Below are 16,317 nucleotides of genomic sequence, written 5' to 3' on the forward strand. Positions count from 1 at the left end.
TTTCGTTGCTCCAAAATGAATGCCTTGGACAAAAAAAACATACAACGCCGCATTGGTCCCCCAGCACGAGCCACTAAACAGCTCAATCACAGAAAAAGAGTGCCTCCGGTCAATTTCTTTTGCTGCTTTATGTTCGTTCGCCCCAACTACTATCCGCGTTCTAACTATCATGGAGCTGCCCCTCGTGCTAGCGTGAAAACAGCTGTTGAAGGCCATCGAAGCGACATAATGCCGCGGACGCCGCCTCTGTCTCACCAAGCCAGGCAGCTCCTGTGATGAGTCAACATTATCATCAACTCCACCCCATCAGAGGAAGCAAACTTTCAGGGGCACCTTCGGCGCGGAATTCGATATATCGAATTTGCCCGTGATCAGGAGTTCGATACACGCGCACAACAGCCCTATACTTTTGCGTGGGATTTTCAAGGGGATGTTTGCACTGTTCGATATAGACAATAATTCGATATATCCGTGTTCGATATATCCGTGTTCAACTGTATATCCTTTTCAAATCCGACATGAATCACCTTGTCCAGAAACGTGTCTCACTCAGCATAACCAAATGCCAAATATTGTCACGTCTTAACATTTTTTCCCACAATGCTTGCTTTCAATATTTGAAAATATTCAATGCTTGCTTTCAATTTTGAAAAAGGCGAGCCACAATACCTGAACAATCTCGGACCAAAGGGGGGTTAATCAGTTTTGAAAATACGTGTTAAAGTACTGCTTTTTCACCGCTACAGAACACAACGCCTAGTGTAGTTTCGATTGTAAGTAATAGTGATAACCATAGTTTGGATTTTCGCGTTACATGCGTTCTCTTCTCGCTGCTCTTGCAACGTTGGCAGGGCGCCCCCCCCCCCCTCCCCCCCCTTCCCGAAAAAAAAAACGAAATCCACAGAATTTTATTTTTTAACCAATCCTCAAGAAGTAAATGCCAAGACAAAGGCGATATTCATTTACAAAACAAAGTAATTACCGGGAACCCGTTGCGCTGATTCGCAACGAGAAATAAAAAGGAAATGTTTTACTACATCTGCAACAGCGCAACTTCATTTATTGCCATCTTTAGGGTTCGTAAGCGACCTTATACGCAAGAATGCAAACACATCTCGCTGTTGTTGGCACCTGTTAGATTTTAAAAGGAACGCAAATGGTCAAGGAGCAGCCGTAACAGAATATTTGTGCTCACTGTGAGGTCCCAGAAGCTTGGTTTGCACACTGGAAACCTGCTTGTCACTTTGCGAAAACCTAGCTAAACATGAGATGTCGATTGTACTGCGTGCGTTTACAATTCAATTCGCAAGTTCACTTGCGACGAAAGCCGTAAATAAGTGACCCGAAACCGTTATTCATCAAACCTTCCTTCAGAGTCGCTAAAATTTCATTTAAAAGACCCGTTAGAGCGGTTACATTTATGTCTCTGCGCTGATCAAAATTCAGTAATATTATGTTGCCTTTTGAACACAGAAAAAAATATAGTAAGCTCCTAAAAAGAATTTCGGGGCAGTTAAGTAGTGTTACCATTTCAGGGCATCCCACAAATGCAAGAATGCGTCATGCTACCAGTGAAAGCGATTGAGATTGTCATTGTAAACTGAATTTGACAGATCGAGGCTTCCTGATTTGTTTCTATTTATGCTTTTATTGAAGGTTCAAAGCCATAGTCTGGAAAGATCGAGCTTGCTACGAGCCACAGCGTACAAGTTCATTGTCACAATTACGGCCATTCTGAGATTCCCGATGAGTCGTCGCTTTTTTTTGGCGTAGTATTGAAAACTGACTGCCGCTCCCATGCTATAAATTGAACGTTGAGGAACCGAACTACAGCATACCACTCTTGTTTGCACCTTTCGTGCGCACATACGGCAAGAAAAAGGCACGAAGCGCGCCCACAGTGTGCTTTCTTACGGGCCGCTCAGCGGAGCATCCACACTAGCAGCGCGACGCTGTCGCCACCTACATATCGAGCTCGCGGCGAATAGCCCGCGGCTTTTTCCAGTCTCCAGCTCGTGCCGGCGCTTGCTGCGGTGTTCCTCCGGCCGCAGGTGTGCGTGTGATCGGTAGCTGAATGTTCACGTGTGCACGGCATGGACTTGAATCTGCAGTCTTTAGTGTCTCACGCTGGCTTCTCTGTAGGGGAAATGGGGAGGCCCATTGCTGTACTTTCCTTATCGTTTTCTTTTACGCGCCCGACTGGCGTCGTGTCTGTGACTGGCAGCTGTCTTTCCACGTCTCCACCGTGTGGTCTTGAATCTGCAGTCTTAAGTAATTGACGTGGGCTTGTGCTGGGGTGGCTAGAGGAAGACACACTGCAGCGCTTTTATTTCTGTTTTATTTCTCAGTTGTGTCCGTTTTGACCTTGAGTGTAATTCTGAGGCCGTTACTTGAAGTCGAGCGGCACGTGGAGCGTCTCTTTCTTCTCCCCGCTCCGCTGCGTGCGCGACTTCTCTTCTCCACCTCCAGACGCCCTCCTCCTCCGGTACTCGCTTCCCTCTCCCAGCTCAGTGGCTTCTGACACCATCATTATCAACCTGTATCATTATCAATCTGCTTCTGACACATTCTCACAGAGTTTACTGATGGGGCACATCTTACGCTTGTGCGGAAAACACGCCGTTGGCGTCACCAAGCTCGTGGCCAGCGTGATTAACGGGATGAAACAGTCGTGTGTCGGGTCCTACAGTGCGCCGGACAGGCCGTTGCTTGAACGATTGGCATAGCGAAAGGGGGAATTCCTTGAAAACGGGCACAGAAAGCATCTGTGCGACTCATTGTGACAGCTATAGTGTGACTGCTCCCTCGCTTTCAGTGACGTCGCTATTCTGAAATGGCATCGCGAACAGAGAGCACGGGAAATAAACGATGCCCACATGACTCGCAAGGAAGAGAGGAGCGCATGCCTTCGTGCTTGTTCGTCCTGTTTGCGCACTATCTTTATACAAACCACGATGAATTTTGCTTCCGCCTCCTGGACTCGATGCTGACGTAAAACTTAATTTCACTCTTATCAGGAAAAAAGTTGTGGCCGAGTTGTGATGATCGATGGAGCCCGTGGGGATCGATCACCAATACAGAGAAGTGGTCTTATATTCCGAATCTGCGCTAAAAATGTCCATGTATACAAAAAAAAAAAAACCGTGGCTGATTTCTCTGTCATTGGAATCGGTAAAACACGAAAGTGAAATGTGCAGCCACACCTGCGGCTGAGCATGATTCGCGGGTCGGCGGCTGTCTTGTAGCTGTGCTTGGTGAGCGAGGTCCTGCTGGCGGGTCGCTTCGGCAAAGGTGTACGGCGTCATTTCCGCGACGGATATGACGTCAGTGAAATCTCGTTTTATCCCGGCATAAAACACTTTCGTGTTAAAATATAAAACCCGAAAACAAACAACCCTAAGTATAACGTACTCTTTAGTAGTAAAGGTTGCTTCCCCGCAGTAAGACCCTATGTGCAGGGGCGCACTCTTTACAGGCCGCTTGCTTGGTTGAACTGGCGTCATTTCCGTGACGGATATGACGTCATTGAAATCTTTGTGTATCTGGGAATAAAACACATTCGTGTTAAAAAAAATCGATTCATTTTGTGCCTACGAAACATTCACCCTGAAGGAAGCCCATGTAATGGCGAAAGGCAAGGTGCTCATAACAGCCTTCTGAAAAAAAACAATCACATGCCTGGTTATGGCTTCAGGACCATTCGGAAGCAATTTCACATTCCTCTGCGTGTGGCGTGGAGGTTGCGCTGTAGGGCGGTGCCTCCTCGCAGGTGTGTACTCACGTGGGGTAGTCATCGACTTGGGCACAGATGGTGCGACCTGTCTCGGGGCAGTAGGGTGGCGCTGGCAGAAACTCCCGCCGCGGCCTGGAGTGCGGGAGGCTCACATCGGCGATGTAGTAGCTGGAGCTTGACACGGCGCGCCAGACAGGACCGGTACCGGCCAGTGCGGGTAGCGCACCAAGGACCAGACCGCCCCAGCAGCCACAGCAGCTGAGCAGTGGCACCAGCCACACGGCTCGTCTCGCTGGGCCCCTCGCCTGTGCAAGAAAACTCGGTCTGAAGTCCTAGCTCCCCTCCCGCCAGGAGCCCCTCTCTGTGCGACAAAGCTCTCGCATAACACCCGGGGGTCATGACCGTGCACTGCCCTTGTAAAAGCGACATTTCAGCGGGCGGCCTAATCGTCGCATTGGCTCAGTGCCTAGTCCGATGCCATTGCAATACACACAGCCATACGAGCGTTTTTTGTGTACCGCAAGCGGACCGATGAGCGAGTTAGCAAAGTGTAGGACGTTCCCTTTGCCGCCAAGCTTAACAAGAACGGGACGTTAAGCGTGCTCTGTGACAGACAGTTACCTGTTCACACAGCCCATCTACGACGCACCACAGAAACAACGTCATTAAAGATATATTCGCTGGAGGAACTGGTACATCTTTGAACAGTGCGAGAGAGGGAATTTTCGGGTCACGGTCACGACAGGGCACTGACTAAGTGCAAATGTTTTTACAGAACTGTAGGAGCCTTGTTTAATATGAAAGAGCTTACCATTAGTAATTCACTCAACTCCATTCCAGCCCCGAAATACATTGTTTTCGCAGGAAAAGAAACTAAGAAATAATTAGAAGCGTTCCAATTTCTCGCTACACAACGTTACCAGTGACATAATAGCTTTAATACTAAAAACGATGTTATCAGTACGTCAATTCCGTGTTAGCATTCAAGAGGCACGATAAGTACATTGAAGTCCTGTTTCTTGGCTTGTGCTTCGACGGAGCCGTCAATTGTTCGAACAGGTAGCGGTGGCGACACAGGAGCCGGGCAAGAAAGTGGCTAGTAACTCCACATTACTTTTTCCCGTTTTCTTTGTCATCTACTGTGGTTCTCAAGCATGGGCGTGCTGGGTACCCCTTCCGGGCTTTCAAAAGTGATGAAGTCCGCACGATGAAACATGTTGGTACGTGTCATAATTTCAAGCTACTCTTGCAGCTAAACGTGCCCACACACCTATTTCTACGCCCACATTTTGTGTGTCTGGCTTCCTCGCACAACTGCAGTGTTGCGCAAAAAGCCAACATTAAACTCCCTGCTACAAGAGGAAGTAAATAGTACCTGCCATGCGGCAAAGCCGCATTCTTTTGCGTTGGCGGCAACGTTTGACAAAAGGAGAGAAAGAGGACCGTCGCGGAGGAACTCGCGGACCCTCCGCGAGGCGTTCTTGTGCATAATTTGCGTTATTTTAACAAGCACGGTTGCCACTGACCTCATGGTTCATGTTCATAGACCGCAGCGAACCTTTTTCGCGCAGTTCAATTGTCTAGTCAATAGGAAGGGCAGCACTGATAAAGAGAAAAGTAACAAAACGTTATTCAGGGTACGCATAGTCCTATCCCGATGAGCACCATAAAATGACCGAAGAGAAAGAACCCAAGCACACGATGAGGTAGCTGCCCAATCTTGCGACACAGGTGCAGTTCAGTTCACCGGTGGTCGTTGCTAGAAAAATGCTGTCCGCTGTCCAACCCTGCTGTTGCTGGCATGGTCATGCATCACGCCATCAATGTAGACGCCTCGCAGCATAATCAAACCCTGGACAATTCTGCCGGTCACCGACCTATTGGTATGGTTACCAGCGTGAAATAAGCTGACGTAGGTGCCTGATCTGGAAACGCTTAGGGACCAGCGCATCATGCCTCGGCCGTTTTGACACATATATCGTATAAGATAAGTGAAGTCAAAATTAAAGTGTGTACGTGTATGTGTATGGGCCTGTGTCTTAGGGGTGACCACTGTCAACGCTCAAAAGAAATAAAATTTAGTTATCATCATCATCACCAGCCTACCTACGTCCACTGCAGGGCAAAGGCCTCTCCCATTATTCTCCAATTATCCCGGTCCTGTACTAACTGCTACGAATTCATCCCCGCGACTTCTTGATCTCATGTGCCCATGTAAATTGTTATACTTCTCACCTAAATTCTGCGTTACGTCTATGTCACGCACCTGCCGCGGTGGCTCAGTGGCTAAGGCGTTGCGCTGCTGAGCACTAGGTCGCGGGTTCGATTCCCAGGCGCGGCGGCCGCTTTTCTGGTGGAGGCGAAAAGCAAAAACGCCCGTGTGTACGAGATTTCGGCGCACGTTAAAGATCCCCAGGCGGTCAAAATTAATCCGGAGCCCTCCACTACGGCGCGCCTCATCGCCTGCGTTGCGTCGGCGCGTTAAACCCTACAATCGAATCAAAATCAACGTCTATGTCACGCGCTAAAATGCTTCGTTGGTCATCCACCTTTACAGAGTGGAATGACACACAGTTTTTTGGCTCCCAAGCCCAGTCACCCCGGAAGTGAGGGGATGATAGAAGAGGGAGGGGCGAGGGCTTATGTCATGCCTGGAAGAGCCAGCGCCTGCCTGTGTGATGGGGGACAGTAAAAACTACAAACGATATTTTTACCCTTTTAACCTGTATACAGTGCTTATTTGACTTAAAATACATCGCCGCGAATACTTCTTGCCATTGAAGTGTCATACATGAACGCTGAAAACACGACTTCGAGGGCTCAAGCACCCCGCCCTCCTGCTTACAGGGTTTCCGCCATCTTTAGGGCAGTATAGTGGCAGTGATGCGTCAACGGTCATATATCAAATGCACTCTGCGGCCAGCCACTTCTCCTTTCAGTAAACCATGCTCTCTCCTCAAAGAGTAAATCAATTCCCATATTCCCTGTTTAACTCAATATGGCAAACGTCAACGTAGATGCGCAAAACGACGCCGCTAGGCCCAAATGTCCTAGACACGATGTCCTAGGCGCGAACAGAGTGAAACAGTGAAACGTGTGGCTGTGCACACTAAAGAAACAGATGCGAGTAACCCGATTCGCCATAATTGAGAACTCCGCTTGGCTTTCGATTTCCGTGGGGCTGCATTACGCGTGTCCGAGTGTTCGAAGACTGGACGTTTCGCGGCCTGCTTCCATCGAAATGCGGCCAGCCCGACCTTGCGCCCGCAGCTGCAAAGCGACTGCGCCACGCCGGCAGGTTCGCGGAAAAATGACACCGCTCTTCTGTCGGAAGGAACACGCGCTGCGAGGACACTAGTCCTGATCGGATCACAGACAGTCACGTAAGCCATTCGTGTGAGTACACGCTCGGAGAGAAGCCGGCAAGGATTCCTCGCACAAACGCGGCGTGCAGTCAGAGCTCGTCTTGGCCGTTTTACGAGAAGAAACGGCTCCGTTCGGCGTGAAACGATTATGTCGGATTGAGCACGTGCGTGCGCATAGCGCGAAAGAGTGACGAGAGCGCCGCCACTAGGTCATGCCGCCGTGGGCGGACGGAGGCCTGGACTCCGAGCTACAGGGCGCACAGGTAAGGCGCCGAAGCGACACACCCGGAAGAGAGATATCGGAGGCAGCGAGACAAGCAGGGCCGTGGCGCATGCGCCGAAAGAAAAAGGCCGACTGGCAATGACCCGAAAGAAGAGAGAAACGCCAGCTGGAGGGCCCCCGCGCTGCGGCAGACAGACGGCGAGAGTGCGCGCAGAGATGAAGCGATGGCGACGGGGCAAAATAGGTCCCGCGGGCACCACGTTCCGATTTTTCCCACCGAGTGGCCGTTCGGCTGTCTGTCCCTGTCAGCGGCGGCAGGAAGGAGCGTTGCCCGGCGGCAGCCGCCGTCCACGCCGGCGCTACCGCGCTTACGCAACCGGCGGCCGCGATTAGTATGGGCTTCAGTGCTCGGCCGCACTAACGGACCGCTAATTGTCCACCTGTGCACGTTACATCGCACCACGCAGCCAAACGGGAAAGCACCCGCTCCTTTCGGGCCCGAAACGCAGTACTGTCTACTTTGTAGTACACCGTAGACCGGTCTGGCCGACTTCTCAATGGTATATTTTTTTAAATTATCTTCGCAATAATCCTGCTTCACACGAGGGCAGACTTTTTCATTTATCGCACCAGGCATTTCAGGGAAGGGGGGGGGAGTGGTTGCACAAAAAGAGCAAACGAACATTAGTATACAGTGAGTATGTAAGCAAACTGTGGTTGAAATTGAAAAATACCGTTCACGCCTGCATTCAGCTATTTGTACTAGTCCAGTATCGAAAAACGAATTATAACACGTGATAGCATTCACATAAAAATAAAAGTAAACCGCCTTAGAAAACAAATGAAAAAAAGCAGTACGCAACAACGTATTGCTGAAGTGACAATGCTCTCTCGTCAACTTAAGATGAAACAAGAACGCTTTAATATCCATAACGTCCGTTTAGGCAGAACGGTAAAGATGGCGCCAGCTAAGTTTTGGAGGACCATCACACCAATAACTACTGATACATTTAACGTAAACAATAACTACACATTTGATGCTTCTAAGATTTCTGATGCTTCGAACAGGCACTTTGAATGTGTTTTTTTTTTTAATATGACGGCGGTAGTATAATCATATTCGATGTTCAAAACATTCCCTGCAACTGAAAATTTGCAAATAACGGAAACGGGAACATTTAACCTCTTCCTCAATTTAGACGAGAAAAAATCATAAGGACCGGATAACATAGTTAATGTATTCCTTAAACGACACAATAAGTAATGATCTAAATTTCTTTTAATTATTCTTAATACATCTCTTTGTACAGGCACCTTGCCTGATGACTGGAGATCTTTCAAGACAAAGCAACTTTTTAAGCATGGTGATAAGCAGCTTGTTTCGAACTATCGTCCCATAGCTTTAACTTGCACGCATTATGAAATCATTGAACATCTTATTTATAAGCATACCACGCTTTTATTAGAAAATTACTCCGTTCTAACCCCAAATCCAACATGGGTTTCGGCGCGGTTTTTCTGCCGTAACTCAACTGGTTGAAATGACACACGACTTCGCTACTATGAGAGAAAACAGATATATGTTTTTTTTTTATTTTGCCGAAGCGTTTTGTAATATTTTATTCTAAACTGCTCATTAAACTAAATACATTGTTATTGATTGATTGATTTATAGCTTGCTTGCTTGCTTGCTTGATTGATTGATTGATTGATTGATTGATTGATTGATTGATTGATTGATTGATTGATTGATTGATTGATTGATTGATTGATTGTAGGCTTAACGCGCCGACGCAACGTAGGCGACGAGGCGCGCCGTAGTGGAGGGCTCCGGATTAATACATTGTTATAAAACCGGCAATATGTAGTTGTATTAAATCGTAATGGAAACATCTCGGCAGCAATACGTTGTTTTTAACGACACTACCTCGAACATGTTACCCGTTGGTTCAATTTCCCAGAGCTCTGTGCTCAGGCCTTTATTCTTTTTTCTCTTCATTAATGATATTGCTGAAAGTTGGGTTGTTAAAACACGATTATACACCGATGATTGCGCACTGTATTGCCTTGTTCATACAGTCGACGACCAGGTAAAACTAAACATAAAAATCGAGAAACTTATAAAGTAATGCAGTTCTTGGCAAATGCTTGTCAACTATGAAAAAAGCATTGTTATGTAGATAACAAATTTAAAAAAAATGTCCCTTTATTTTTTAATATACCGTATGTTAAAGGGGCCATGAAGACAAAACACAAGTTTGTTTCATTACAAAGACAGCTTTGTGCCAATAACAACGATGTCATTTTTATCGCAAGCTTCAAACAAATAATCGAGATATTAGAGAAAAGATATGAAGCAGCGGTGACACCACAGCCACTTTCCGGCTACTTCTGTATGACGTCACAGAATCTTGTTTGCACGGTTGGCGGCCGTCGATCTAACATACCGCCAAGAAACATGACTGGGAGATTGCAGCGGGGCCTCTAGTTCCGTTTGATTGTGTCACTTCAATACGAACGTGCAGTTTATAACCCAGATGAAGACGTTTTTACTGCTGATGCATAATACGTCATCCTTGACCATATTACGTCACTGTGGCGTGAAATTTGAAACTTTTTTCATATTTCTTGCGTTTCTTCGGTTAAAAGGCGTCTGTCGTGGCTGAAATGGAGCTGAGTGAGCTACCAAAGGAAAGCTCTTTCGAACTGAACGAAGTTGCATTTTGGCGTGATGGCACCTTTAAAGGAGCCATGAAGAAAAAATACAAGTTGGGTTTATTAGAAAGACTGCTTAGTCCCCATAACAATGATACCAATATCGTCTCAATCTTCGAACAAAATAACGGAGATATTAAAGAAGACGTGTGAAGCAGTCGCGACCCCCTAGCCAATTTCCCGCAACTTTTCTATGATGTCACGGAACCTTGTTTGTGCGATTCGATTAGCGGCCGTTTAACTGGCCTGTCGCGACGACACATGACTGGACGTCTGTAATGGGGCCTCTAGTTCCATTTGACCGCATCACTTGAATGCTAACGTGCAGTTAACGCACTGAAAATTATGTTTTATTGTTGGCCCGTATGACGTCATTCTTGCTCATAACACGTCACTTTGGCGCAAAATTTGAAAGTTTTTAAATACTTCTTGCTTTTTTTTCGTTAAAAACATCTTTTGTGGCTGTAATAGAACTGAGTGAGATACTGATTGCTAGTTCTTTCAAATTAAACGGATTTGTATTTTCTCTTCATGCCTCCTTTAAATCGAGTTACGGAATACGAGTATCTGGGCTTACATACATGTAGTAACCTCCACTATGATCGACGTATCGGCTACATAACTAACAATGTAATGGTGAAATTATATTTTTTGAGACGTTCTCTTAAATATTCGTCATGCTACGCTAAAATCCGGACATACAAAAATATCTCTTATTCAACCCATTCCTGAGTATGGAAACCTTGTCTGGGGCCCTTATGCCAATGTCAATGCTCATTAATTAGAAAGAATTCAAAATAACACCGCCCGATTTATTTTCAATCAATACGGCGCAACTTTGGTCTCGGAGTTAGTTGCCAAAGCGGGATTGAAACGAATTTTAGATAGAATAGAATCTATCGTGTATTGTTCGTCTTTAAATTGTTAACTGTCAAATAAACAGCTTTATAGGCGAATATTTAAAATTCTCGCCAGGTTACTCTACCAGGCAACGTCACAAATATACTGTAATTGGTTTCCAATCCCACAATAATGTTTGAAGTATTCTTCTCTTCCGCACACTTCCCAAAAAAATGGAATGGCCTTGATAGTGAAATCATTGAGGCAACTGGTATCGAGAAATTATAAAAAACTGATCTCGAACTGACCAGCGAAGTTTGCTTTTGTTTGCATGTAAAGCCTTTCTTACGTTGTTCGGATGATATTGCTCTGTGCGGTGACTTTGGCACAGTACTTTTTTTGTTGTTGTTGTCGTACCCAACTCTGCTATGGCCCCATGTTGCGGCTAGCGGTATTGCTAAATAAAAATAAAAACTAATAAAAAACGAAAAAAAGCGGCCCCGGTTACACGATGTTGGCCAGTGCATTGGGAAGCAAACATGTCATCGATGGCCGTGACTTCTGCGGTTCTAATCGCGTGATGTCCTGGGGATGAATAATCCGAGAAGAATACTTTGACTTACTTTGTTCGATATCAATTTTACGAGCGTGATCGATTCGACCTGATGCGTGCGTTGTTGACAAATTAGTTCGCTGGGAAGTGTTGAATGGAGGTGAAGCTTGTGAAATAACGTAAGTGAAAATACCAGTTCTACGGGAAGCTAAAGATAGACGTATACAATATCAGATTTCATGGACGTTATGCTTGGTGTTTGGTTGTAATTGGGGGCCCGGGACAAAGCGAAGCGAATTATTCTAGACAGTTTCAAGGGTGGCAATGAGTTTTTCTTGACAGCGGCCCCACACCAGACTTGCACACTTGAGTTTAGATCTGGTTAGTGCTTCCTGAAGCAAGAATTTCAATGAATATGGGGCGCTGGATATATCACAACGTAGGCATGGCTGCGGTTAGTTTTGTTAATTATGGAGCCTCCAATTTAGACTAGCAGAAATGTGAGCACCTTGTTGTTTGCAAACAGTGGGATCTGGTATACAGATGTCCCATACCGCGACATCAGCATAAGTTTACATTTGGGAGCGTTTAGTTCCACGAGCTATCTATGGCACAAGTTAGCTAGAGTGGTGAGATCACCAACAGCATTAATTAAAAAAAGATAACGGAAGTAAATGATAACGGCATGATAACGGCAAGACGTTTTAAGATAACGGCAATAAATGGTAGCGCAAAGATGGTACCATGTTTTACTTCACTATTTTAGCGAAAATGGTACTTCGAAAGTATGGGAGTTATGTGAAGTGGAAGATGCTGCTAATGGAATGTTTGCATCTCTTGTTCTACAGTCTGGGCATCCAGAGAAATGTCCGCCGACTTTCTGAAGCGCTAAACAATTCACCACCTCGTTTTTAATTTGGCCATGACACACCTCTTGGTAAAGATGGCTGGTGAGACACGGCACGAGTTGACTCGGTGCTTTTTTTTTTCTTTTACTGAAAATGCGCCATCCGATGGCCACCAACGGACCAAGGGTGCCGATATTTCAAGATGGCCGATTCCCAGCTGCAGATTTCCGACTAATTCCTCTCGTCCTCAATAGTCGACTGCGGATTGTAGATATGCATTCAACATTGTTGCAATGATGAATGTGCTGCAGCATAGCTAAAAGTCAAAGCCGTATCAGTCACTCGACCCGCCTATATATTTCGTTTTGGCGGCGCCTAAGCTTATAATCTTCCTCATCTAGAACAGACAACGCTGTCAGCGGTGACAGGAAATGACGCTGATGAATAAACATGGGAACTGTACGGCCAGCTTTGGTATAGAGCTCTGCAGCCTGCAATGTAGCATTTGAACGAAAGTGGCGGAGCAGCGCGCCAAGTGACACTGACCACTATCATCCGTCGGTGACACACCGACAAGCGACAATAGCTTTCACATCCCTCACCCACGATGGTGATCGGCACGAATCAGAAGGCTCCTTCGGCCTCATTTTTTTGCCGCTGGGACGAGCAACTCCCGGCATCACTCGGTATATGGCTGCTTGTTTCCTCAACACTAACGCCATCACCCGCACGTTGTACCCGTTTAACAGTGGATTTCAGTCTTTTCACGGTTCACTGAACAACGCCGACCCGAAGGTCGAAAGACCACGCAGGCGGCCTGAAGCCAGGACCGATTACCTCAGCGCACTTCACCGTTTATCTTGTGGCGCCCCTTATTTGCGTTATCGCGTTGGCATCGCGCGCGTTACGCAGCACCGCAGCCGAAGTCATTGCATTGTTTGCGAGTGCGAATGTGGGACGGCTGCGAAGTTAGGCGTAGTGTCACCAGCGCTTAACTGCTTGGCTCGCGCGTCCAACGCAACACAGCAATCTCCAACAGATCGAGCGCCTTCTCGCCTCAAGCACCGCCAGAAGTGTTTGAAGCGAGAACCCCCTTGCCACATAGCTTTCACAATAGCAGGGGCCAGTGATTAGACCGATAAACAATAGAATATGCAGACTGTTTAAGAGGGCATACAGCCGCAGCGCTGTTTCCGACATGGTGCACGATTTAACATTGATCATTTGAGGTATCGTAATCTAGGTGCGGGAGGCAGTGACGAAATGCAGTCCGCAATCAGTTTCAAACTACCAGTGTCATCTTCCGCGTAATGATTCTTGGCCCCACGACCACAACAATATGACATGAACTAAAAATAGGCAATAATAAAGCACATGGTGTAGTAATAAAAAATGCATTGCAACGACCAAACTCACAGAGCCAGCGACCTATTTTAGGGCCGCACGGGGACGGTAAAAATGCAGAATAATCCAGAACTCCAAGGAATATATAGTCCCAACAAGCAATAATGTAGACCAACAAAAACCTACAAAAAAAAAATCAGTCTGGGACTGCAGTAGCTGCTCGGCCGTTCTTTATCCGCCATGAGGAAACGCGCACACCCCGTCCATCGTGACGCATTACGATGGACAAAAATTTCTCGGGAACTTGAGCCTGTTAACGTGATTTGAAGGCGAAAGCCTAGCGAACATCAAAGGTTTCTTTACTGCTACGTAGTGTTTGCGTCTCCGTCTCTCTGTTCGCTTCCGTTTCTTCGTTCTTTGGCGTTTGGACAAACAGACTGGCTGCACTTGACGCGACCTGCAGCTCGCCCAGAACCAGCGCTTCCCGTGGCTGGCGTGCATCTGTCGTACTCACGTGCCGCCACGTTCACCTGTCACGCAGAACGCGCCACGCTGATTTTTGCTCCCTCTCTGTCAGGATGGCCGGTTGCGGAGCAAAACGCTCTTACATCCTGCTCTGGAGACCCGGGTTCCATTTCATTATGAAACCAAGTGTGCTTTTATCGATATATTTTATCTTTACAACGGCTGCCATTTTGGTACCATTCGTGTTGACTCCGATGGCGACGATGACGGCGGTCACTTTCCGCGTTTAATGAGATATCTAAGACTATCGCCTTAATGAAAAGCCGGCATTATCCGGCACTGCGGCCAGTGACTTCCAGCCCACCTCACTCGTGATGCCAAAGGAAAGTGGTTGAAGACAAATAGGGCGGCCAGAGTACCCGTTTGCTCACAATAAGCGCTCTGTAGGACACTCAGCGCCTACTTTGTATTCAAGCGCTCATCACGTCAAGTTTTTAGAGTGGCGCGTAAAACAAGAGGTCCAACTCATTTAGGTAGACTTTCCTCGTAGAAATATCAACGTTGTTTTACTCGAATACTAATGGCGTCTGTGGTAGGTCACGCCTGCACCCGCAACGTCACCGGTTCATGTGCGTATATGGGACAGCTTGAATTGGAGCTGTACGCACTTAGAATTAAATATTAGTCCTTGCCCTACACGAAAAATACTGCAAGGTATAATAAAAATACGCGATTACGGTGGACCCGAGAGGGGCAGTATAGGGAGCCCCGGAAAATTTTGGTGCTTTACGCTCCCGCCCGCCGAAACCGCGCGAGGGACAGCTGGCTAATTCTCGAGTCCTGAGTTCTTAAGTGGGAGCAAGGCAGCGTGCAGGCACCCAATACTCACCGGTCGGTGGCTCGGCGCTTGTAGGGTTACTTTACGCCCTGTTACGACCCGTTAAAGACCCCAGCTTAAATGATACCAGCAATCGGGCCCAGGTTGATCAGGCAGGCTGTTGTGAGCTACGAGTAATTTTGGTACTTACAGGGTGCGTCTAATATCGGTGTGAATGAGATATCGAACTGGGACCGCCCGCGAAAAGATTCTCGGAATGCAGGGCATTTAATTGAATGTGTCCTCAAAGGGTACCACAAAAATAAAGACATAATTCTTATCTGCTAGATTGAAGATATTGAAGACCTTCAAAATGCTCCAAGTTGTATGAAAGTAATTCGCTTAAGTAACAATCAGCCGGGTAAGCGGGACCCTAGATTTCCATCAACCGAGAGAACTGACTCGACTTCGGGATTAAAGGAGAGAACAGATTACGTGACATTGGATCACGTATTCACGTTATTAACAGGCAGTCAAAAAATCTGCGGAATATAACAAACATCTGGACACGGTCTTTATAAATCCCGAAATAGCGTTTCACCGAGTGGAAACTGCTCCAGTAACGGAAGAATTGCGAGACGAGAGAGTAGCAGACACATAGATACATAGGGCTTTTGTAAGACATATACAATAGTGTACGGGAACGATAATACTCCATTAGGGGAGTGAAAATTTCCCTATCAAGACAGGCGTCAGACACCATCTCACAAAAAACCATTTGTAGCTTAGGGGGTATTTAGCAAGCTTGATTGGAAGACATGATCGTCCGATAAAGTCCGCTGTACACAAGAGAGAGAGAATAAACTTTATTTAAAGAGAGGAGTCAAGCGGGCGGTTTCCTCAGTTCAGGACCCCGTTGGAGCGCCCAGCCGCCTCAGCCCGGTGGATCAGCCGAAGCTGCTCTTCGAGGCTAGAGCTGGCCAGCACTTCCTCCCACTGCTCAATCGAGGGATTAGACATAGGGGAAAGTGAGGGGTTAAGCTGGCACTCCCACACCATGTGATACAGGGTGCAGGGCGCGTTGCAGAATTGGCACTGTGAGTAGTATATTGTTGGCCAGAATAAGTGCTCTCGTTTACATTCGCTACAGAATACGGCACAAAGACAATGCTGGAAGCCCAGCAAGAATTGAAGAACCATCCTTTATCACGATGGCAAATTGGGCGAGTTGGTGTTGATACATCAAGAAAAAAGTCGCGGAAAAGGATCGGTGACACACAGTAGATAATACACAGGACGACGTGCTACTCGCAGAGTTTTTTTCGTGATGCATCGTTGATCGTTCTATTGTTCAATCCGGCAACATGGCGGAGAAGAGCTTTACTCATGAGCATTGTTAATGTGGTGATATATA

At 46.8% G+C, this 16,317-nt stretch overlaps 1 protein-coding gene across 1 annotated transcript in view; it reads right to left on the reverse strand.

Moving 5' to 3' along the window:
- The window catches only part of LOC144151539 (uncharacterized), an 83,130-nt gene that overhangs the window by 19,142 nt on the left and 47,671 nt on the right, over window positions 1-16,317 (reverse strand). Inside the window, exon 2 of the mRNA XM_077682640.1 lies at window positions 3,782-4,038. Within this exon, the coding sequence (XP_077538766.1) occupies window positions 3,782-4,038 (257 nt within the window). The remainder of the gene's footprint in view (window positions 1-3,781; window positions 4,039-16,317) is intronic.

Source organism: Haemaphysalis longicornis, unplaced genomic scaffold, assembly GCF_048455015.1.
Source record: "Haemaphysalis longicornis isolate Haplotype H1 unplaced genomic scaffold, Haemaphysalis longicornis Haplotype H1 scaffold_1, whole genome shotgun sequence".
NCBI lineage: Eukaryota > Metazoa > Arthropoda > Arachnida > Ixodida > Ixodidae > Haemaphysalis > Haemaphysalis longicornis.